A 23,198-nucleotide genomic window follows, 5' to 3' on the forward strand; every position below is an offset into this window, starting at 1 on the left:
AGAGTGTCTGCCAGGAAATCTGGTCTGTGCATTGGGAGAGCGGCTAGCGAATGTTAAAAAAAAAAAAGGGTTTCTGTCATGTGGTGACAACAAATTATATTTGGGCATTTTTTATGTATAGAGCGGAGCGGATTTAGTTCTCCCTATTTAGGCAATTACGCGGTGTCCGCTAGTATCAAATCAAAATAATTACGAACGCAGTGAGTCCATTGTTAGAAAAAAAAAAGCTTTTTTCCAAGGTGCGCGGGTAGAGCTCTGGGTGGAGTTGGCCGTGCTCTAGCATTCATTCGTTCGCGCTTCTAAGAATAATCTCTCCAGCCGCATCCATCCTCTATCAAAATCGATACATTCAGTAATAATGCGCTCAGCTCCAAACATCATTATTACCGGTACACCTGGGGTGGGCAAGACGACGCACAGCGAGATCCTTGCCGAGAGGACGGGGCTGCGACACGTTTCTGTCAATCAGATTGTCAAGGATAAAGATTGCCATGAAGGCTGGGACGATGAGTATCAAAGCTGGATTGTTGATGAAGACAAGGTAAGAAGACGGCACGTCACTGAAAGAAAAGAAAAAACCCCCCCCTTCCTCTTCCTCTTCGCCGCTAACCTCTGTGCAAAATGTGAAAATGTAGCTGCTAGATGTAATTGAGGACGATGTCAAGGAAGGGGGCTGTATCATCGACTGGCACGCTTGTGACTTGTTTCCTCGCAGCTGGATTGATCTTGTGGTGGTGCTGCGAGTTGATTCCACGACATTGTATGATCGTCTAAAGGCTAGGTAAGATGGCAAAATTTTCCATTTTTTTTTTTCATCTCATTTTTTCCCACCCCTCCCAATCTCATCAACTTTTTAAAAGAAATATTATATACATGAAGATGAAGAAAAGAAACGAAAAGACGAATCAGCTGACAAAAAAATTATATCAAAGAAATTACCCAGAGATCAAGCTTCAAGAAAACCTAGATTCTGAAATCATGGAGGTGCTGCTACAGGAAGCGCGCGAGTCCTTTGATGAGGAGATCGTCGTTGAACTCACTAGCAACAGCTCCGAAGAGATGGAGTCTAACATGGACCGCATTGAAGCCTGGATTAAGCAGTGGAAGACGGACCACGCCGACTGAGCTGGACCACTATGCATATGGATTAACGAAGATATTATTCCTGATCTTATTTCATGCCCCTTTTCACTCCAAGGCTGCGGCTTCTACTCTACGGGGATGATATAACCAGACAGGAGCTGGCCATGAAAGACTCGCTTCCGCACTCATATCCATGTCCATCTCGGCAACATCCTCTGCCCCTTCAAAGAGAAATGGAATGATCATCATCCACAGAGATGCAGCTTTGCCGGCTGAGGAGCAGCCTGTCTATTCTATGTATAGCTTTCCATTTTAAATACACCAACGCGCGGATAATGCGCAGTGCAACAACTAAATCGTGTCAACCTGCATGGCTTCTCGTATCACCTTATACTGCTTCCTTGTCTTTGCTCGTCCCGTGCACCATTCATTCGCTGCGCCTAAGAATCTCGCAAGTCGTAGCGATATAAACTTTTCGTACATCCAGGCCAGAGCAAAGTATCCAAGCCCTAACAGGACAAGGAACGACTTGTAGTCCCAGCTCATTTGGCTCAATTGCATTAAATCGTATAGCCAGAACGCTGGACTCGCAATCATGTATATAGTCACTGCTAAACTCAATATGATGGTTGTGATGAATGGCCCTGGGAGAGTTAGATTCTATATAGCACCCTCGAAACTACGAAAAAAGAAGAGAGGGAAAGAAACGATGTGACTTACAATTTTCCCACAGAGAGTGTCTAAAAGGAGGCCCAGCATTCAGGATAACTCCTGAGAATATATATTCAAAGCATGAAACTAAGAACAATGCCGTATTATCGGAACTCTTTATATTGGATTCGTCGTGGCTTAGTTCTGGCGGAAGGTACCAAGGCTGCTCCCTGACAGTAACGTATGCTATAGCTTGAATCACTATGCTGACGCCCATCAAGCCAAGCAGAGGCACGAGGACTTTGCGCGAAACGAGATCTGCCGTAGGTCGCTTCCTGCAAAGCTTCTCCGCAGGTCCAGCCCAGCCCATAAAGACTGCGATTGGGAGGATAAGGAGAAGATCAATGAACAGGAACTGGAAGTCTCCCAAGTTTGAACCCTTGGAGTAGAGGAAGCTGACCGAGGTGAACTGTATTGCTGAGTATAGGCTCATGTATTTGAAACAGCTGAAGCTTGTTACTAGAGCTGCACGGCCCTCCCTATCAAGCATTAACACAAATAACAGCAAATAAGCCATGAGTTATACAAACCTGATAACCTCTAGGACACACCGAATGTCAAAGACTTGTGATGTAAATGGCGCAGCTACCGAGGCCTCGGCCTCTGACAGTGAGATGCCCACATCAGCAGCCTTCAAGGCTCCGCAGTCATTCGCGCCATCACCACAAAAGCCACAAGAGTAGTCTATGCTCTGCAGCTTTTCTACCAACTCATGCTTTTCATCTGGCGACATTCTCGCAAAAACCTTGCCCTTCACGAGCATCTTGAAGATTGTTAGACTCGTCTTTCAACCGGTGCCAACGAACTTACCTTGGACAGCATGTCGGCTGGGGCATAATCAACTATCCATCGGAATACCTCGCCGCTTACGGCCAAGGAATAATTTTGCATGTTGGAGATATCGTAAGGCAGAGAGATGTCGCCTTCTGGTGGCGCTGGGAGCGGCTATTGGTGGATTACATTCAGTACAAAGGCAAACATATGATCCAATGAAAATGTGCCTAGGCTTACCACGAGGGTCGTCTTGTCAAGACAGTAGATGCTATTGTCAATACTCTCCCATTGCAGCTCTGCTGTGGGATCCTGAGAGTCACCTAAAAAGAATCAGTAAAAAAAAGGGAAAGACAATGGGGACCAAATACTCGGAAGCGCTAACCATGAAGGAATCGAGGCACAAAACAATGCGCATGACGATCGAGGAGACCACATTCTCGAGCAACACTGATAGCCGTTAGGATGTTGTCGCCTGTTACCATTACAGTAGCAATATTGGAGTCTTTGAGTTCTTTTAAAACACCCGCAGTGCTGGGCTTCAGCTTGTTCTCAAAGATGATAAAGCCAAGGAAATCCAGATCTCGCTCAACTTCAGTGCGAGTCATTTTTTGTGCCCTGACCCAGCTCAGTCGGTTGACGTGTCGCGTGGCGCAGCCGATAACGCGGTAGCCCTTATGAGTGTAATATGAAAGAAGTTCATCATAGTCCTTGGGAACTGATTATAGTCATTCATTAGTCGTTGCTTTTGGTGCGCGTAACAGAAACGGCTACTCACTGCTGCTCGGGCGACATATTTCACGCATTACTTCTGGTGCGCCCTTGACAAATATATCGCCATCCTTTCTCCCAAAGTGTCTAACGATAACACTGGATCTTCGAAGCTGCGACACAAATTCGAATGACTTGAGAACACCAAGTTGAATAGATTGCTGTATATTTCGTTAGCTGGTAGTGTCAAAAAGCTGTTCCTAGAACTTACATCAGGGGGAGAGGCAATTGAAGGCGAAAGACTCCCGTATTCATCTTCCTCGCCTTCCACAACATTGTGCTTTCCCTCTTCGAAAGACCACTCCGTAAACTCGAACATTTTGAGATCTAGCGGGTCACCAACAAGCTCGCCATCAACGGAGCGAAGTGAATGGCAGGTCGCCATAGTGTGGAGAGCAGCTTGTAAGATGCGCTGAAAAGAAACGCTTGCCTCCCTTTGTTCAAATAACCGGGGTTCCGAAATCACATCGCTGAATGTGTGAGTGTCGGTTGAAACAACTCGAACGCCAAGGACATCCAGGCCATCTTCTGTAAGTGTGCCCGTCTTGTCGAAGCACATGATATCGAGTTTTCCGCCGACATTTACTCTTTGCGGGCTGATGCAAAATATCTTGGTTTTTTTCAAGCGGGCGAGGGCAAAATTAGTGCCGATTGTAAGAGTTGCAGGGAGAGCCGGTGGCACGACAATGGTTATGAGATCGAGAGCACGAACAATAATCAAGTGCCACTCTAGCTGTAGTCGAATGAAGTTGATAAACGAGGCAACAAATCCAAGCAAAGCAACAACAGCCATGACGCTGATATATCTGAACGAGTCGCGGTAGAACTTGAACCCTGATGGCTTGGGAAATAGCATGGACCGCACAAGAGAGCCTTTGGTAGTATTGAATCCGATCCGGACAACGAGCGCCAGGGCAACGGCATCGCCACCTAAATCCTCTTGAGGGCGCCTCGCCCGAATTATCTTAGTTCCACAGAAGAGGAAATGGCGGGCAATTTCAGGAGAAACTGAAGATGCGGTAAGGTCTAGGTTTGCCAGCGTTGTGTCGGTTGCTGGAATCTTGGAAACCGGGACAGATTCCCCTATGCCGCATATCAGTGAGATGACAAGGAGAAGAAGTCGCCATCATGATCATACCTGTAAGCATACTCTCGTTTACAATGCAGTCTCCAGTAAGTAACAAACTATCACTGGGAAGCTGAGTCAAATTGGGGTCGCTTAGCTCATAAACGTCTCCAGGAATGAGTTCCCCAGACGATATATATGTCCCTTAAGATGTCAGTAATGGATCGTCTCTTGATGATACTCACATTACTTACAGAATCCATTCCGCAAAACTCGGACGTCGCATTCGAAACGAGAAATTTCACGCAGCCGTTTCATTGTCTTTGAAGGGTTAGACGCATATGCAAACATTGGCCAATCAAATAGATAGAACTTACTGCTCGAGTTTCGATGAGTGTTGTTGTTATGCTTCCAAATGATATGAGGAAAATGCAAATGGCATAATAGTAATAAGAATCAAGCGACCATAGAATAATGCTTGCGATTTGGAATATATAGAAGGGATGCAGCACCTAAGAATTTGTGAGCTGACAATGTTCATAAGACAAGTCAATGGAGCTTCATGTAGTTTTAGAAGTCCGAGCAGAATGTGGCATCGGAAGAATTTGGCAATTACCTCATCAACAAGCAACTGGCCCACGGATTTTTGTTGAATGTCAATTAGATTGCTTCCAAATATAATTTCGCGGATCGATTTCTCGTCACTATCCAAACCACTTCGTACAACTTGCATATCAGTCCAGCTCGGATCTTTCCAGCCACTCAGCAAAACGAATTTATCCTTGAGAGAATGGTAGCAAAACCGGACATAACGGTAGTTGAGAGATCGAAGATTGTCGACGACAGGATCGTTTTCGTCATCCAGACCATAAGATAGCGACTTTTCGGGAAGCCCAAAGACTGAGGACAGCGGCTGGCCATAGTTTTGGACCTGCACTTGTTGGATTTCCATCTCACCCCATTGATTCTCTATAACAACCCAGCTACAGTCTCTCAGGGGGCAGGCTTGTCCAAGAAGGGAGATGTACAGTCTGGGAAGCCACCTAAGCAGGAGAAAGGCTAGTCCTCCTGTTGAGATGCACAAGGCTATATAGGCTATATAGCCCGTTGTTCTTGTGCGAAATCCGGCGATAGCAATTGTTAAGTCTTCATTTTCGACGTAAACCTTCTGGCTTGTGCGATTAAATGGATGTGAGCTGGCAGTCGTGACGTTGCTATCCCTGCGAAGAAGATGGGCATGCACGGAAGTACGCGATTGGCTCGATGAGCATCGGTGAAGCATGTAGTCATGGTTATAAGCCAGGAAGTCATCATCCGCCGAGTGATCATCGTCATCGTCGTCTATAGCCGATACAGCGAATTCGGTGATATCTTCAAACTATACTTAGTAGAGTATACGCCATAACTGAAGTTGCAAGCTCGTACCTGCTTCATCGTTGGCTGCATCGTCTTCGTAATAAAGAAAGCTGGTTGTAGAATCGGCTCGAGTTCGTCGATGGGAAAAGGCCGAAACGCTGCTCGGAAGACTCTCCGCCATAGGACCAGAGTAAGGCTACATAGGTCAATCGTTAGCTACTTAGCACTGCAGTACAGGTTCTTTCAGCCCTCTACTCGCCTCATCGTGGGCCATCTCGACATCGTCGAAAATGCCAGAGCTACTTGTGCTGCCATCGCGGCGCAAATACGGAGGTCGAGGACGAGCAGGAACAGCAGCCGAATAGTCGGCCGAAGGTGCCGACGCAAAGTCACGGTGATCCATAGTATTTTTTTTATCCAAGGCTACGGTTCATGACGGGGATTCAGACGAAACCCCTGAGGAACAAAGTAAAATGGCGAGCTGGGTGACTTTATCTGGCATTCATACTGCAGAGGCGTACAGCATGCCCAGTTTGACGAAATATCGGCGGCAAAAAGGTCGAGTATCACCTACGGAAGGCAGCGCTCTTTGGCGCCGAGTGTATGGAGCGGGATTATGTCAATACGAAGAGGGAAGATGTTCAGGTTCACTCAAAGCATCGCGAGGTGAAGGAAAAAACGCGGGCCGCGATAAGAACTTAAGTGCGTCAGAGCGTGTGCTGCTTGGTGGTTAGCTAAGATGATAATGGCGATTAGACTACAAACGTAGATGCCGTCTTCTAGAATCAGGTTTAGCGTTTACTAATCGATCGATGGCTCTGCATCTGGCTTAGTGCAAGAAGTACTACGCAATTTGACAGAGGTAGTTGGCAGTATACCAATAAACTTAGTATACGTAAAAAGGGCAGCAAATAGCCAGTACCAACTCAAGTGTTTGACAAAACAATTGTCCAATATTAAAATAGTTTCTATAAAAAAATTCTCATTCTGTTTCAATATTCTCCCTACTTGGAAGGCCTTGGTAGCGTACTAGCACGGATCCGGAGCACAGTGGTGGCGGAATCAGCAACTTTTTCTCCTTATCTTATCTGCTGTCCATTAATGTACAGCGCTGTCTATTGCCTAAAGTACCTGTACTCAGTTCCAGGCTCTAAATTGTTGAGGGTTTCGCGCCCGTTGACGCGCCTCAGGCCTGCTCCGCTAGCCAAATTTTCTTGAACCTGAGGCCCCACCACTCTTAGCCACCGCCAACGCCTCCTCTCCAAATCTTTCCGTTTTCACATTCTCCCAATCCCCAACGGCCTCATTTTGTATTTGCATGCTTTTTTGCTCACCCGACAAGCATCATGGCTGAGCCTATTCGAAACAAGCGTTCTGAGTATACTGCGCCGTGAGTAACGACAAGTCTTCACAATTCTCTATTGATTGCATATAGCGATACTGACTACCCCGCCTTCAGTACACCGCAGAATACGCCAGCTGCTACCGCGCCCATCACCTCCCGCGCCCAGCAGCCCGGCGTGGCCAGCATCAAAGAAGGCAAGTCCAATCCGGATAATGGATGCAAATTATGCGTGTCTAACTGTGTCTCCGTCTTTTAGATGATATGGAACGAGCAGCTGCCGCCTCTCTGCTGGCGCAAAACCCCAAACTCGTGCAGATGATTCAAGGGCGACTCGGCTCTCTCATTGGACAGTCATCTGGATACATAGAGTCTCTTCCCGCCCCTGTCCGTCGTCGGGTTTCAGGACTGCGAGCCATTCAGAAGGACCATGCCAAACTGGAGTCTGAATTCCAAGAGGAAGTTCTTCAGCTCGAGAAGAAGTACTTTGCCAAGTTTACTCCTCTGTACGAGAAGCGATCTGAAATCATCAACGGCAAGGTTGAGCCCACCGACGAGGAAGTCAAGAGGGGAGATGAGGACCAGGAGGAGGAAGCAGAGGCTGCCGAGCCCGCTGAAGAGGCCGCACAGCCCGATGACTTGGCTGAGGCCGTCAAGGGAATTCCTGAGTTCTGGCTGTCTGCCATGAAGAACCAAGTTACCCTTGCGGAAATGATTACCGACCGGGACGAAGCTGCTTTGAAGCATCTTACCGATATCCGCATGGAGTACCTTGACAAGCCGGGCTTCCGCCTCATTTTCGAGTTTGCTGAGAATGAGTTCTTCTCCGACAAGATCATCACCAAGACGTACTTTTACCAGAACGAGAGCGGCTACGGTGGCGACTTCATCTACGACCATGCCGAGGGGCACAAGATCGATTGGTACCCTGGCAAGGACCTGACAGTCCGTGTTGAGGCTAAGAAGCAGAGAAATAAGAGTGAGTTGCCTTTTCCTGAGCGAAATTCTCGACTGCAAACTGACTTGATGTAGACACCAAGCAGACCCGTATTGTTAAGAAGTCGGTGCCGACGGAATCCTTTTTCAACTTCTTCTCCCCTCCCAAGCCTCCTACCGACGATGCTGATCCCGAAGACGATGTTACATCAGACATCGAGGAGCGTCTGGAGCTGGACTACCAGCTTGGCGAGGATATCAAGGAGAAATTGATCCCACGTGCTGTTGATTGGTTCACCGGCGAGGCTCTCGCCTACGAAGAATTTGAAGAGGATGATTTAGAAGCCGGCGACTACGACGACGAAGATGATGATGAGGACGACATGAGCGAAGATCACGATGATGATGAGGAGTCTGATGAGGATGTAAGTTCCGCTTATTCCATTCAATGTCTGTTGCGAGGCTAACAAATAATGACAAAAGGACGAGTCTGGAAAGCCCAAGCAAGAGGCCGCCGAGTGCAAGCAGAGCTAAAGAGCAGCATCTACCCCGAATTTAGAAGTTGGAAGCTTTCTACACACTAGAGGAAAATGCGCGGGATGGATGATGCGAAGTGGATAAGGATGAGAGGACTGGCGTAACTGAAATTAATGACATCGCTATATGTTTTGTTTCATTGGTGATCGTCTCCAAAAGAATGTTCTTTTTTCTTACTGTTTGTGTTTCACGTACTCAGAGATCTCATCTCATAATAATAACCAGGTATTAGGGGCAACATGTATTTTGCTAATAGTTTTTAATGCGGAACGAATTGTGCTTTCAAAAACAATAATCAGTCCCTGTTGGAAGACATAAACAAAGGAGATTCCATGTTCAGTGCGATGCAGTTTGGGGTTCTATGTGACTAGCTAACTAGCTAACGTGATATCTTGATTTTTCTACATAGCTCCCACCCTTTATATCTCAACTCACGCCCGTCTTTCTGCTTTATCTATTTTTTTCGCTGAGGAAGTGCCTTCTGTGACGAAGTCTCTTTCGGCAGCTCTTTTGAGAAGGGGATAAACTCTGGGGCTCCAGGCAGATACTTTCGGAGGACTTCCGGCACACGCAGACCCTAAAACATGTTAAAATTACTATCGACTGGTATACGATCATCTCATGTAAAGACTTACATCTTCTGTTTGGTAGTTTTCAAGAACGCAGCATAGAGTTCGCGTCGTTGCGCACAATGTAGAATTGAGGCAGTGGACGTACTTCTTCTTGATATCCGTCTGTGTCTTTGTGCCACAGCGGATCTCAAGGGCGCGAGACTGGTAGTCCGTGCAGTTGGAGCATGACACGAGTTCCTTGTATTCTCCCTGGAAGGGGAACCAGGCCTCCAGATCCAGTTTCTTGGAAGCGGCATCATTGAGGGCGCCGGAAACGATGGCGACCACCTGGTATGGCAGTCCCAGAGACTTGTAGAATTCTTCCGACACAGCAATCATGTCGTCAAATGCTTCCCAAGATTTCTCTGGGTCGGTAAGCAGGAATTGCTCAATCTAGAATAAGTTAGCTACGTCACAAGTGGATAGAGCGGGTGCGTTCACCTTTTCAAACTGATGAACACGGTAGATACCCCAGGCATCTCGACCATGGGATCCGGCTTCTCGTCGGTAGCACGTGCTGTAACCAGCATATCTAAAATTGATGGTCAGCAAATCGCCATCCATCTAAGTTCTGTCTGTGGCATGTCGCACTTGATAGGAAGCTCCTTGGGCTGCAGCCACTCGTCGGCGTGGAAAGCGGAAATGGGTTGCTCAGAGGTGGCAATGAGGTACTTGTCATTCTTTGAGTCTCCATCCACAACCTTATACAGCTGCTCGTCGAAATCATCCAGCTGGGCGGTCTTGGCCATGTAATCCTTGAGCATGAATTGGGGGGCCTGGAGAGGGCAGTATCCACGCTGAGTGAGGAACTCAAGACCGTAGTTCACCAAGGCCTGGTTGAGAAACACGCCCCATTGGCGCAGGAAATATCCACGGTGACCAACGACCTTGACACCTCGGTCAGCATCATATCCATCGAGTCGGAGAAGGACCTCGTGATGCGACAGGACCGGCCGCTTCTCGACGGTAACACCCTCGGGGGCCCATGTTCGCTGAACTGCATTGTCATCCTAACATTGATGGGTCAGAAGAATGTCAAGCGAAAGAGGATGTCTAGGGAAATCGCACCTCGTTCTTGCTCACGGGCACAGAGCTATGGACAAGGTTTCCGATGGACTTGACCTTGGCCTTTAGAAGCACGTCTTTCTCAGCCGCTGACTCGCTAAGAGCCTTTTCTTCTTTCTGGAGCGCAATCTTTTCTTGGAGAAGGTCATCCGCATTCTCCTTGGCCTTTTGCAGCAACTGTTAGCGCAAAAACACCGCCAGAGCCAGGCATATAGATGTAGTCTACCTTCTTCTTGGTCGCGATCTGCTTCTGGACGTCGTTTATTTTGCCCTTGATTTGGCTGGCGCCGTACTGAGCTATAGCAAATAGTATTAGCAAAAATGAACCGGCTACGAAAGTTGAGATCGGGATTTAAAAGTACTTTTGCGGTGGTCCTCGAACAGGGCAATCACCTCGTCGACAATCTCGACATTGGCAAAACGGCGACGTTGCGATTCGCGAATGAGTTCGGGATTGCCCCCGCGCTCGGTGATGAAGTCGTTTACGTCGAGCATGGTGAAGGCCCTTTGCAGCAGTTGTATTTGCAGGCTATTCTTGTCTGGTGTTGAGAGGCAGCAAATCGGAAGATGCAACTTCTGGGGTCAGGAAAAAAAAAAAGTCTAAAGTCGAGGACCAAAGCGAAGCTCTCTCTATCTGTCGAGTCACAAAACAAAAATGGAGGGGTGCGCAAGGTGGGGTCTGGCGCTTTTGCAAGACCCTGGCCTTAGTGCTGGGCGGCAATGGCGTACATGCATAAGAGGCGGACAAATAGGCCAAACAGCAGATGGATATTAAAAGTCAGCGCCCTGTTCGCAATCAAGTACCTGGAATTGTGTCTGATACTTGTGATTTTAACATGGATATTTAAATGTATGGCTAACGCACATGGCCCTCTGTATATATTTGTTTTTCACAACCAAAGAGTACTATAGGTAATTAATGTGTCGGTTTGCGTGGACTTGTTACTGGTAGGTATCTGGTATCCTTTATCTACCTACGTTATTGATAGTACTGAAATTGATATGGAGCCCGATTTGAGTGTCAAAGTCCTTATGCATGATAGCGCCCAAATTCGCATTTATCGCTATATATCTTTATGTGTATTGACTCGTAGTTTATCAACTCAGAAGAATGGTCATTTTTCTCTTAAATCCAAATTCACCAAGACATGCTTTTGCTATTTGGCTTCCGTCTCAGTAATCATTTGCTGGCGCTCTAAATCTTGAGTTCCTTCCTGATTTAGGGTATGCGCCCGTGGCTGATTTCACCTGCCATGTCACATTGCATTCACCTCCTATTGGAATCAGGCAGGCTATTTTTTTTTTCTAGCTAGATGAATCACATCAGCTTCACTTGTATCTACACTTTATAGGTATAACAATGTTATATGTAGATACGTCCTTCCGCTCCATAACAGTAAGTCCTCCATCTTGGACTTCTTCCAGTATTTGCTCTAGTCGCTGTTTGCGGATCTGCGCCCCATGCGCTCTGCGGCCTCTAGCAGCTGCCCCTCGTTGGCAAGGGTGTTCCAGAACTGTCATATACCGCACCTGATTGGCCGCCTTTTTTAAGCATCTGCATCAAGACCGCCATCTCGCATCGCGATTCCCTCAATCAGCTCACTGCTGTCGCAACATGTGAGAAGTGCGACGCCTCCACCCGATTTATTCTACAACTCTCGAGGGCCTCAAACTCACCATCTAGCATGGAGCCCCAACGAAATGCCGCCGAGACGCAGCGAAAAAAGGTCTCTACATACGGAAAACTCGCTTCTCGCAAACGCCACACCAGCCCAAGCCCAACCTCATCGCTTCTACAGGTTTCGTCGACAGAAAAAAGCTCTCCAGCAGCCTCAACGACTCATCGGCCCAAGCAATCCCAGACTTCTCTTCTGCAGACCGGCGACTCTTCGCGACCGCAGAAAACGCTTAGCAGTGCCAGGCATGTGGCCCTCGATGCAGCTCGTAAACAACAGGCGCGCGAGACAGACACAACACGAAAACGAAGCCACAGGTCTGCATTTGGTACAGGGCATCCTGCGGCGGCGGTAGATATCGCAGCTGCGCACCGGATCTCCAGGCCAGCTTCAGCGCAAGAGCACGTACGACACTCAGGCGGAACAAATATCAAACATTCAAAAGCGAGTGCTGTTAAGAAAGGAGCGGTATATTCCAAGTCCACAGACTCGCTACCGGTGACGCCAAAAAAATCAAGTGCTGTTGAATCGGCTGCTATCGGGCTTGGGAGAGGTGCAGAAGCAAAAATACTATCTACAAGCAAATCTCCAGAAACGCCACCAACGCGTCGACGCCGTTTAATCGATGCGCTTGTAGCAGATAAGCCTAATGATCCCAGCGCCAGTCCAAGCCAGAGTGTCCCGGTGTTTGAGCACATCAATAGGACAGAGCAGAGAAGCGCTCCAGATGGGCGTCCTAGCATTCGCACGGATGCGCCGCTGCGCAGGACCACCTCCGATACCAATACACTGGAAAAGAGGAAGATCAAATTCACTTATAGCCAATCCCGAAGCTTTCTTCAAAACTCGCAGGAGTCGAATGCAACAGAGCCCACCGACTTCCCATCTATTGACGATATTGACGAACCTTTGAAGCCGCCATCTCCGACCATTGAAGAAGACGACGACGACGACGACTTGAAGACCAAGGTCGCCATCAGGAGCGTTCATGAGCTGCGACGAGCCGGCGCCAATAACCGATCCTCGGATGAAGTGGACGATCTGCTGTCTAGAATTGGGGCGCCGGGATCTTTGGCTTCAACCATGCGGAGAAATGCCTTGTGCGAACTGGCTGACAAGCTACAAAAGAAGGAGTTTATGAATCAATTCCGTGACCATGCATCGCGAGATAACATAGCCAAGGAAATCAGCTCAGAGAAAGACACAATCAGCGGGTTTCTTCTCGCTGCTGCCTTTGTTATCTTCCTATCGTCAGGCCCTGCGCCGCATATGCTTCACCAGCTAACGGAAAACAAGGTTGGCGTGTGGTTGAGCAATCTTCTCACTATAGGAGAGGATATTTCCGCTATTGCTTTACAGAAATCCTCCAATATGCCAAAAACAACCAGGAACTCACTAGCCAATGTGAAGAAGGCGCTGCTGGGAATGCCAGTATGGCATGGCTACCAATCTCTACAACTCTCTCCTCGAACCATTGCTTTACAACTGCTGTCCATGCTCATTGGCCTGCTAGACTCACAGGAGGTCCAAGCTATGTTGGATGATACTGCTACCAGCATTTCGCGACTGAGATCTCACTTTGCGTCTGTCAACTCTTGCGATAACGTCGATTATGCGCTCACCATCTGCATTCTCGAGGCACAATCCAGCTCCACAACCTCCACAACCTCCACAAACGAAACTTTTACAGAAATTCAGCAAGAAATGTCTGAGATCGCTACATTCCTTCGAAGCATGCTGCAAGGCTGGCCAAAAACACACAACGGCATAGACGCTACCTTGTTAAAGCTTGCCATCAATACAACCAATAATGAGACAAGGGCAGCTGCAATTCAAGACCGCCAGTTGCTATCAAGCCTGACCCGCTGTGTAATCTCAGGGTTCTCGACTGTCGAGAGTGCTATTCAAAAATCAACTTTCGAAAGTAACATATATGACGAGCTTCTACTCATACTTGGGATCATGATCAATGTTTTGGAACACTCCTCGGATGCGCGTGCATCTATTCATGTGGATGAAATTAATCAGCTGGCTTCGACTTGGTCTGAACTCGAACGTGTAATGGAAAAGGTATGCTAATTAAGAATACCGCCCCAAAACACAAAGTATCTTGTACATTTGTTAACTCATGAATCATAGGACGATTCCGTCGAGACGTCAAAACTCGGTATAGCATACAGCTATCTCGCTATAGTACTGGGCTTTTCATACCTAGGTCACCCAGAGCTATCCGTCACAAACGGCTTGCTTCCAGCCATTCAGCACTTCATAACGATATATAAGACTGTCAATCACAAAACAGTAGAGCTGGAAAGCCTTGTACAGAGCCTCTCTAGGAGGTCTTATTAGGAGGGTTTTCTGTAACGTCATGTATATACCTGTCTATAAGCTACGACAACTTGTAGAAATTGAATAATGATACCAATACTTTCATGTTACCTACTGAAGTGTGTAACTTACAGCAGCATTCAAGCCCCTTCAAAATCAGTAAAATGAACAAGGTAGGTATGTATCGAAATCTGGTAAATGCTTCTATTCTAAGTTGTACTGTTCCGAAATAATTTCTTGTTTGGTTCCAATATCCAACTCAAACTTCCTCAGATGCACGAATTAGGCACCTTGTAGTCTAATACGCATTACTAGTCGCGATACTCTGCGTTGGGCTAGTTCGCTTTATCCGTACTAGTACTTGCATTAGCCTGCTTTTTTTCCCATGTGATAGCGCCCCAACGTCCCACCTCTGGCCCGGCATTTCATCCCTCCTTCAAGGGTAAGGCCTGAACTGATAACATCACTGCTTTACTTTCATCATCGCTTCATCCTCTCCACCCAAGCGCTCCCATAGAATTTCAATGCCTTCCCTGAAGCAGAGAAAGGTTGCCATCGTGGGCAGTCGATCGGTTGGTACGTCCAAAACAGCAGCAAAGCGAAGCCTGATGTTGCTTCGCCACCCTTGCAGCATCACTAATGGCTGACTTTGATGTTCCAGGCAAATCATCGCTCGCTGTGCAGTTCGTTGACGGCCATTTCGTGGAGAGCTACTACCCGACGATAGAAAACACTTTTAGCAAGACTATACAGTGGAAGGGCCAGGACTTCTCGACGGAAATCGTCGACACCGCCGGACAGGTAGGTTCAGGTTCCACGGGCGCGCTATGCGGATCGTCGCGACCCAGCGCTTACGGGGTTTTGTGTGACGCAGGATGAATACAGCATCTTGAACTCGAAGCATTTCATCGGCATCCATGGCTACATGCTGGTCTATTCAGTATCGTCCCTGCCATCGTTTGAGATGGTCCAGATCGTCAGAGAAAAGATTCTCAATCATCTAGTCGGTGCTCTCCTCCCCAACCTCCCCCGGGGAGGCCACCCATGCCCAACGGAATCACCGCTGACACAATACGCCTTGAACTTTACACACAGGGTACCGAATCCGTTCCCATCGTCATCGTAGGTAACAAGAGCGATCTTCGACCAGAGCAGCGCCAAGTCAGCCCCGAAGAGGGCAAGAAGCTTTCCGAGAAATTCCAGTGCGGTTGGACAGAGGCGAGCGCGAGATACAATCAGAATGTTGGCAGGGCATTTGAGCTTCTGATTGGCGAGATTGAGAAGTCTCAGAGCCCTGGAGAACCCCCAGCAAAAAGCAATTGTCTCTTGATGTAGAGCTCGCTCACGTTGAGCCAAGGCAAGGGTCGTTAACAAGACGATATATCTTAGAGCTGAGAACGCTTTTCTCACAGCCGCTAAATCATGTCCTGGCCATAATATCAGTCAAGGTATGGGATAATAATGCTGTTACTAGTAGAATTTTAATCATGTTGCTACTTTGTATACATACATAATGGCACTGGATAGGTACAGATAGGACTACGAGTCACACAGACAGACAAACACGGATAACGATACTATATGATTTTGTTTCATCAGTTGACCATTGAATCGATGCATCTTGCTGAATACCAAAGTGCAGACTACATAAAACAATGTCACTAGTGGCTAAGACATGGGATGTAAAAAGGAACTGGTTCCAAATCCAACTGCGCAAGGATCCCACGGGGTTAACACATCTCATTCCACAATTTGTAGCGGCCAATTCTTAGTGGTCGATACTAGGATAAAATTCGTTAGTAAATGTCTTTATAAGTCCTCGAGCCGATAGAACGGGTCTTTGAAACTTACTCTTCCCAAAGTCTGCCTTGTACAGATTGCAATTCTTCAGCCGTCAACCGTTTCCCAGCCGTGAAATAGCCTTGGTATGTTAGCAACTATTTACTACAACTGCACCAGTTTGGTTGACTTACCAGCGGTAATTTTGGCATCGATTTCAACTCTTGAGTCGGCCGGGATGAGCTCATCTGGAAGCTCCACTCTCTCGTGAATGGGAATTCTGCAATGATCAGAAAAGATGTCAGGATAGAGGGGTTTGTAAGTATAGAGGCTGACTTACCCTTGACCAACTATGGCATCGTGTTTCATGCTGATGCCCATGTTAGTAATTAGAAGAAGAAAAACAGATAAAAACAAGTAAACCACTGCACGTAATGACTTACTTGCTCATGCTCAACATGCGATCAATCTTCTTAATGCCCAGCCAGTGAAGGATATCTGGCATCAAAGCCTGGAAGCGCATGTCTTTCACACCCGCAATATTCTCTGTCCTCATGAAATAGTCCGATGCTCGATCCTCGCCACGCTTGCGTGCGTTGTATACCACTATTCTTCTTGTCAGCTGTATCCTTTAGGCCATAGATAAGGGAGAAAATTAAACTATCTAGAACAGGGAGCCATACAATACTATGACAAAAGCGTTAGCAGATTGTATTGGATGATCAGGTGTGAGCGGCATACCTTTGTCACTTCTCCAAGAGCGCGACCTTCTTTTCTGAAGTATATAACTACACCACTGCCACCATTCTGAGCCTCTTTGACGGCCTCTTCAATGCCAAAGATCAGGTACGGCCTGCATGTGCAAATATCAGAACCAAAAACGTCGCTTCCGTTGCACTACATCCAGTTAGCTTTTTCACTGCCATTTGTTTGTGAAGTCCTGCCTACCTCATCGTGGATTCTTAGTGATAATCGAACGTTTTCATCCGACATTTTCTCAGGATCGCCGAAGCAGTATACAGTCAACCCGCCTGTGCAAAACTGTTAGCCTCACTATTGCTCTTCTTTTTCTTCTTCTTCTTCTTCTTCTTCTTCTACTTCTTCTTCTTCTTCTTCTTTTTGAATGGTAATAGGTAGTAATTCAATGGTTCATTCCACATACCGATGGGTGGGAGGAAGACTTTGATGTCTCCACGGGTTATCAGCTGTGACTGGTAAATATATGCCATCTTAGCCACGAGAGTGAGTAATTACTTACCTCTGGATAGCTTCCTCCCGTGTGCTCAAAAAGAGAGCGGCGCAAGGTAGCCTCATCTATAACTAATTAACTCGCATGCCTTCGAAGATCTCAATTTACTCACCGATTCCAAATCTCTCGGCTACACCAGGAAGGTACCAAACCTAGAACCATTACCATTAGTACCGCGTTGTAATGTCACAAAAGTCTAGTCATACCGGCTCTACGGCAAATTTGGTGACAGCCAACTCGCCAAGCTCGTTCAAGCACACCTTTCCATCAGGAACCCTGCCAATTGCGTTAGCTAGGAAAACCTTTGCTATATCGATAGCAAGACGCACAGCCGACCACTCTTGACGCTCTCTGCAAGTTCGGGAAGCTGTTTATTTCATGGTTAACATAATCAGGTAGAGCATCATGAAAACATAGAACAGTTCGTACCTTCATATGAGCCTTCGTAATAGCAATTGTTGGTCGCATATCGACTAAACACTAAATGAGCAAGTGAGAGATACTATAACGTGGGGTGCCATACTGTTTTGCTTTTCAATGATATCTTTGAAGGTCCACGGAACCAAGTGACCCCAAGGATCCATGGCAACAATCTTCTTCTTATCACCCCATTGAGGGAACGGCCCAATATTAGCAGCAGGCTCAGCATTCGTGAAATCGGGTCTGAAGTGTCCGAGGTCAACATAAGATCAAAGGTATCAAATTCCTTGAATGGTACTGCTCTATATGAGACGAACCTGTGATCGGCGTTGAGTTCTTTGCTAGCAACAGCCAGCGCATAGTAGATCGAGTACGAGCCACCGCTAAAGACGGGTCAATACGTTATGTACTATTTTGTGTGAATATGTTTTCTCATCACTTACTGCGCTAAATGAAAGTCAGCTCTATACACTCCACACACGAGAATAGGATTACTCACCTCCAACAGCTAAACAGTTATCACCACAAGTTAGATCAAGGCCTATCATATACACGACAACATGGGGAACAACAAACCATTTCTGCGACGAATGGTAGACGCAGCTCTCGAAACGACTACTGGGCCTCGCTGCAATGGATCGGAATTACCCCAGTCCATGGTAATGGGGTCAATGCCAAGTTGCTTGGGATACGTCCTGTGGTTTATCACATTGGATGAGACACATATTTCTCACACAGTTATCAAGTATTAAGGATAGGCAGCACACACGTGAGCACGATTCGCGAAGTAAAGCCTGAGCGGCTGGCTGGAGACAAGGCCGAACTGGGCTGTGCCGTTCCATTCTCAAAGGATGACTGGATGGGCGCCAGATCTCCAGCAGCCTCAGCGTCCTTTGGCTTAGCATCCTTGTCATCCACAGGCAGCAGGGACGCCGCTGATAGTGCTTCCGCTGAGATGGCAGAAGAGCCAATTCTACCGTTGAGGGACTCAAGATGGCTTAGCAGCTGTTGCTGGGTTTGCTGGATGTCCCGGAGCGCGTCCAGGACACCATCTTGCTGTCCATCTGCAGCCATGAGGGGCTTGAGATCTGCCAAATCGGGATAGTCAGTCTGAAGAGGAGGGGTGTTTGGATATGGCGATTTCCTGAAAGAGGACAGAGCACGGGATACGTCGAAGTTGGAAGAAAAGCAATGATTTACACAAAGCCGGCGATGAAATACAGAGAGGCTTCAACACCGTTTGACAAGAGAGAAGGGCAGTCAGGTTGGGCAGGACGACATTCTATAGAAGAGCTAGCAGCAGCACCCAATCGTACGTAATCAGGCGAAACAGGCAGTCAGTTGACGGTCAGCGGTGATAGTGCCCAACGTCGCGATAAGTACCGATGTCACCCGCAACGACTGCGACCTTATCCGACGAGCACCTTGCCGGTACCTCCACGGCGGTGGACGGAACTTTAGATCGGACATGGCAGATAGCGGAATGCGGGGTCGCTGGCAGAGCACTGGCTGTCGGCAGGCGCCGAAGCGCGGACCCCAGCCCCGTTTGGACGGCGGGCGCCCCGATAGAGCACTGCCCCGGCAAGCCTAGGGTGCGGATACAGCGATAGGCCGTCGGCGCTAAGACTGCGCGCCTGCAGAGTGTTTAGGTACGTACCTGGTTCATAATCAGCGCCGATAAGATAAGAGACTGTGCCGTTAAGCATGTCTCACACGTAGCGAACGCGATGCGACTTTCAGTTACCTAAAGCACGAGATACTGTCTTTTGCACTTTGCTGAATACTTGCCTCCATCACACCCGGCACCATGGGAAAGCGCAAATCCTCGTCAAAGCCTATGGGGCCCAAGAGGGTAAATACCAAGATTCTGCTGCGCGCGGTCTTCCGGAGCTGACTAGGCCACAGGCTGATCCCTTACCAACTACCTTCACCTGCCTCTTCTGCAACCACGAGAAGTCGGTAACTGTCAAGCTCGACAGGAAAGCCGGTGTCGGCCAGCTAGACTGCCGCATCTGCGGACAAAAATTCCAGTGCGCCGTCAACTGTTCGTCTCTCTTACCGCCTGCATGCTTTCGATGTTGCCGCTAAATCGTCTCCTCTAGATCTTTCAGCCGCCGTTGATGTGTACGGAGAATGGGTTGATGCTGCTGGTATGCTACTGATCCTGATGAATAAAATACGATTCAGGGCTAACAATGTCTTTGAACAGAGGCAGTCTCGAAGGCGGACGGTGGGATTGGGAGCGCCGGCAGAGGTTATGGTGCTCGAAGGCTTACGGACAACAAAAATACCATTGACGAGCACGAAGAGATCGACCACGACGATTACTGAGTGCCATACTGTGCATTTATACAGGGACAGGCTAGGGCGTTACAGAATTGGGGATATTGATGCATACTAAATACCAGGGTCTTATCGAGAGAAAGAAAGCCATATCCAAATCGCTCTTCAAATCGTATAGAATCGGTCGCCAAAGTCTCCAAGACCAGGCACAATATAACTGCAGCAGGGTCAGCTAATGAATCATGGAGTCGGCCATCATTATCATACTTCTTCTCATCCAAACCCTGCAGACAGATTCTGTTAGTACGGACCAAGTGAACCAGCGATCGATGACAGCACCTACCTCGTCAATGAACGCCGTCACGACCTTGAGTCGGGGGAATTTCGCGGCAAAGGTTGTGATTCCCTCTGGGCTGGCAATCAAGTTGAGGAACAGAATACGCTCTTCGGGCACCCCTCGGCCTTTGAGGACCTCGACGGCCATTGTAGCGGAGCCTCCTTTATATTGTTAGTTATCGGTGCAGATTGCTACATCAAACAATAGGACAAAAGATAAGTCAATAGAGAGTCGTTACCTGTTGCAAACATGGGGTCTAGCAGAAGAACCCATCGGTTCGCAATATCTTCAGGCAGCTTGTCATAGAAAAGTTTGGGCTGGGCTGTGTCTTCGTCCCGCTGAATCAAGATCTTGCCAATTCTTACAGAGCGGCAACAGTCTCGTAGTCCCTGCTCCATTGCTTCTCCAGCTCGCATAATCGAGACACCACATATCTTGCCCTGGAACATGAGACCATTGTAAGTGCGGCCGACCGGGGTAGTGATGCTTTTCTCAATGACGGGCAGATGGTTCAGGCCTTCTTCTACTAGCAACCGGATAATTCTGTTGGAATAAAAGATGAAGTCTGCTCGCTCGGTGTCCTTATTTCTTATCATGCTGCGTGAAGCGCTTAGTAAAGGGCGACACGTCAAAACTACACGGAAGAGAGCCCAAGACCTACGACAGAAGGGCAATCAACTGGGGGGTTTGCGGTAGGACATAGACGTTATCGAACGGCACCACGGCAGATACAGTGGCACTGGGCTTCTCGTCGACGCCCTTGAACGTCGGGCCGACGCATTGCGTGGGTGCAGAAGCTGTTGACGGTTTCTCAGCCATTGAATTGAGCGCTGGTAAGGTACGCAGAGGTGGTTGCTTCAATAAAATACAAGGTTGGTTGCAGCGGCACGAAGCTCCCCAGCAGGTAGATAAGTTAGCAGCCCATCTAGTCGGGCTTTTGGCGATAAAGAAGCTTAGATAAAGAGGGGTCCAGAATTCCTACTACACGGATAATCGGGGACCGCCGCCAGCATCTTATTGCATATTGTGGTTAAGATGATCAGCTATGGCTTCAAGCAGAAGCGCTGGTCACACCTACGTCTTAGCTGCTTTGGCCGATGGAGCTACGGAGGATAAGCGTTTATTACTCGTGCAGCAGCAATGCAGAGCCCATTTGCTTCTGCGGCCCCTGTTGGTTTTTCTCCAAGTAAGCATCTGGTCAGCCGAGCAGAGCCCATGCACTTAGTCAGCTTCGTTACCCGTTCTGTCAGAGCAGACTCTCCGGGCAATTTGTACATATCCTCATGGCTTACCGACTGCATGTTTCAGCGCTGCTTTTCATGATTGATAACTTGTGCAACCTTAAGATATGTAGCAGTAGTTTATTGTTTCTTTTTTTTTTTCCCTTTTCTTTCTGTTTTTATAGTCATAATATGAGCAGGTGGTATTCGTAACTCAAGCTCTCCATTGCTAGGCTCAAGTTGTTTGCTGGTGCGGCTGTTCGATCTTGCTGACATAATCATGTCGATTGCTCACTCATGCATCAAAGGCTGCCCAGACAGGCAAGGCTCCTTTTCGGTGGAGTGGGCCTTGATTAGGGCACCCATATGGGGCACACATCTTATCTACAATTTCTCAATTTTTCCAGTATCACTTCTTTTTATCTAACCATCCCTCTCATTAACTCCTCTCGGCACGCAAACCACGAGCCTCTGCCAGATCATCAATCGCCATCATGCGTAAGTTTCCGAATGTGCCAGAGCATTTTCATTGCAGCTACTAATTCACAGGCAGCTCCCAAGCACGATCCCAATGAGGTGAAGGTCATGTTAGTTTATTCGGCGCTGCCCAATTCCGCGAACAGAACATGCTGATCTAACCTTCGACTTATAGCCACCTCCGTGCCACCGGTGGTGAGGTTGGTGCCTCTTCGGCCCTTGCCCCTAAGATCGGTCCTCTTGGTCTCTCCCCCAAGAAGGTCGGCGAAGATATCGCCAAGGCTACCGGTGACTGGGTGCGTACAATTGCTATAAGAGAGACGACGAGGATTTCCCCCCGTACTGATACCATGAACAGAAAGGTCTCCGTGTCACCGTCAAGTTGACCATCCAGAACCGTCAGGCTGCTGTCTCTGTTGTTCCCACTGCCTCTTCTCTCATCATCAAGGCCCTCAAGGAGCCCCCGCGTGACCGCAAGAAGGAGAAGAACATCAAGCACAACAAGTCCATCGCCATTGACGAGGTCATCGAGATTGCCCGCACCATGCGCTACAAGTCCTTCGCCAAGGACCTGAAGGGTGGTGTCAAGGAGATCCTGGGAACTGCTTACTCTGTCGGCTGCCAGGTTGACGGCAAGCCCCCTCAGTCCGTTATCGAGGCCATCGACAACGGCGAGATTGAGAGTATGCATCCTCCCTACGAGCCCCAATATATCAACAGTTGCTAATATGTGTTACAGTTCCTGAGGAGTAAATTTGGCCGGTTCAGACCAAACGTCGAGATGAGAAGAAATTCTCAATTCGCGACGGCAAATAAATAAAGAAATCAGTACAACACCATGATATTCTCTGCTCCGCGTGATTACTTTGAAATGCACTCCCATTGCGGTTTTGATACCGCTCCCCTTAGCTCACTCCGAGATACATCGTCACTGCTCTGTGGTGTATTTCTATTTTTGCTCAAGGAAGATTGAAACAGGCCACTTACTCACCTCTATACCCTGCTCTCCCGTGGGTATATTGGTCCTTCCAATACGGCTAACATATCACCACTGTTGTTCTACTTTCAATGCCATGACTGTGATGACACCTGGTTTACATTTATTTAGATGTCTAAAAGTATTACTTCAAAAACCACATAGATTTTAAAATATCAATTTCCGTTTCAAATACCTAGTGAA

At 47.8% G+C, this 23,198-nt stretch overlaps 8 protein-coding genes across 8 annotated transcripts; 4 read left to right on the top strand and 4 right to left on the bottom strand.

The window, feature by feature from the left end:
- Positions 1-1,434: 1,434 nt before the first annotated feature.
- On the bottom strand, positions 1,435-6,161 carry TGAM01_v207904 (hypothetical protein; the record flags this gene model as incomplete). The annotated part of the gene is made up of 14 exons (XM_018805633.2): positions 1,435-1,727; positions 1,804-2,273; positions 2,325-2,557; positions 2,605-2,739; positions 2,806-2,888; positions 2,951-3,283; positions 3,344-3,497; positions 3,548-4,419; positions 4,475-4,606; positions 4,657-4,723; positions 4,780-4,914; positions 5,019-5,773; positions 5,828-5,954; positions 5,994-6,161. 14 exons carry the CDS (start codon positions 6,159-6,161, stop codon positions 1,435-1,437), a joined length of 3,957 nt encoding a protein of 1,318 aa, XP_018661056.2.
- A 943-nt stretch (positions 6,162-7,104) lies between these two features.
- TGAM01_v207905 (nucleosome assembly protein 1-like 1) lies at positions 7,105-8,503 on the top strand (the record flags this gene model as incomplete). Its single annotated transcript, XM_024550202.1, has 4 exons — positions 7,105-7,148; positions 7,194-7,216; positions 7,360-8,079; positions 8,133-8,503. The coding sequence occupies 4 exons, from the start codon at positions 7,105-7,107 to the stop codon at positions 8,501-8,503; spliced, it is 1,158 nt and encodes a 385-aa protein (XP_024405033.1).
- Positions 8,504-9,027: 524 nt separating this feature from the next.
- TGAM01_v207906 (seryl-tRNA synthetase) lies at positions 9,028-10,744 on the bottom strand (the record flags this gene model as incomplete). The annotated part of the gene is made up of 7 exons (XM_018805636.1): positions 9,028-9,150; positions 9,209-9,577; positions 9,626-9,716; positions 9,776-10,194; positions 10,253-10,426; positions 10,476-10,546; positions 10,612-10,744. The coding sequence occupies 7 exons, from the start codon at positions 10,742-10,744 to the stop codon at positions 9,028-9,030; spliced, it is 1,380 nt and encodes a 459-aa protein (XP_018661059.1).
- Positions 10,745-11,934: 1,190 nt separating this feature from the next.
- On the top strand, positions 11,935-15,588 carry TGAM01_v207907 (hypothetical protein; the record flags this gene model as incomplete). Its single annotated transcript, XM_024550203.1, has 4 exons — positions 11,935-13,995; positions 14,065-14,092; positions 14,915-15,054; positions 15,349-15,588. The coding sequence occupies 4 exons, from the start codon at positions 11,935-11,937 to the stop codon at positions 15,586-15,588; spliced, it is 2,469 nt and encodes an 822-aa protein (XP_024405034.1).
- Positions 15,589-16,021: 433 nt separating this feature from the next.
- Positions 16,022-18,775, bottom strand: TGAM01_v207908 (GTP cyclohydrolase II; the record flags this gene model as incomplete). Its single annotated transcript, XM_024550204.1, has 17 exons — positions 16,022-16,034; positions 16,105-16,174; positions 16,227-16,312; positions 16,373-16,402; positions 16,476-16,638; positions 16,704-16,719; positions 16,774-16,929; positions 16,981-17,063; positions 17,195-17,237; positions 17,291-17,346; positions 17,394-17,433; positions 17,488-17,557; positions 17,611-17,648; positions 17,711-17,754; positions 17,805-17,944; positions 18,019-18,084; positions 18,471-18,775. 17 exons carry the CDS (start codon positions 18,773-18,775, stop codon positions 16,022-16,024), a joined length of 1,419 nt encoding a protein of 472 aa, XP_024405035.1.
- A 733-nt stretch (positions 18,776-19,508) lies between these two features.
- On the top strand, positions 19,509-20,032 carry TGAM01_v207909 (hypothetical protein; the record flags this gene model as incomplete). The annotated part of the gene is made up of 4 exons (XM_018805640.1): positions 19,509-19,553; positions 19,607-19,745; positions 19,804-19,851; positions 19,911-20,032. The coding sequence occupies 4 exons, from the start codon at positions 19,509-19,511 to the stop codon at positions 20,030-20,032; spliced, it is 354 nt and encodes a 117-aa protein (XP_018661063.1).
- A 117-nt stretch (positions 20,033-20,149) lies between these two features.
- Positions 20,150-21,140, bottom strand: TGAM01_v207910 (uracil phosphoribosyltransferase; the record flags this gene model as incomplete). Its single annotated transcript, XM_018805641.1, has 5 exons — positions 20,150-20,201; positions 20,252-20,268; positions 20,328-20,482; positions 20,560-20,918; positions 20,983-21,140. 5 exons carry the CDS (start codon positions 21,138-21,140, stop codon positions 20,150-20,152), a joined length of 741 nt encoding a protein of 246 aa, XP_018661064.1.
- An 895-nt stretch (positions 21,141-22,035) lies between these two features.
- On the top strand, positions 22,036-22,771 carry TGAM01_v207911 (60S ribosomal protein L12; the record flags this gene model as incomplete). The annotated part of the gene is made up of 5 exons (XM_018805642.1): positions 22,036-22,039; positions 22,095-22,128; positions 22,194-22,314; positions 22,377-22,701; positions 22,758-22,771. 5 exons carry the CDS (start codon positions 22,036-22,038, stop codon positions 22,769-22,771), a joined length of 498 nt encoding a protein of 165 aa, XP_018661065.1.
- Between the last annotated feature and the right edge of the window lie 427 nt (positions 22,772-23,198).

Source organism: Trichoderma gamsii (genome assembly GCF_001481775.2).
Source record: "Trichoderma gamsii strain T6085 chromosome Unknown Scaffold_31.2, whole genome shotgun sequence".
Lineage (NCBI taxonomy): Eukaryota > Fungi > Ascomycota > Sordariomycetes > Hypocreales > Hypocreaceae > Trichoderma > Trichoderma gamsii.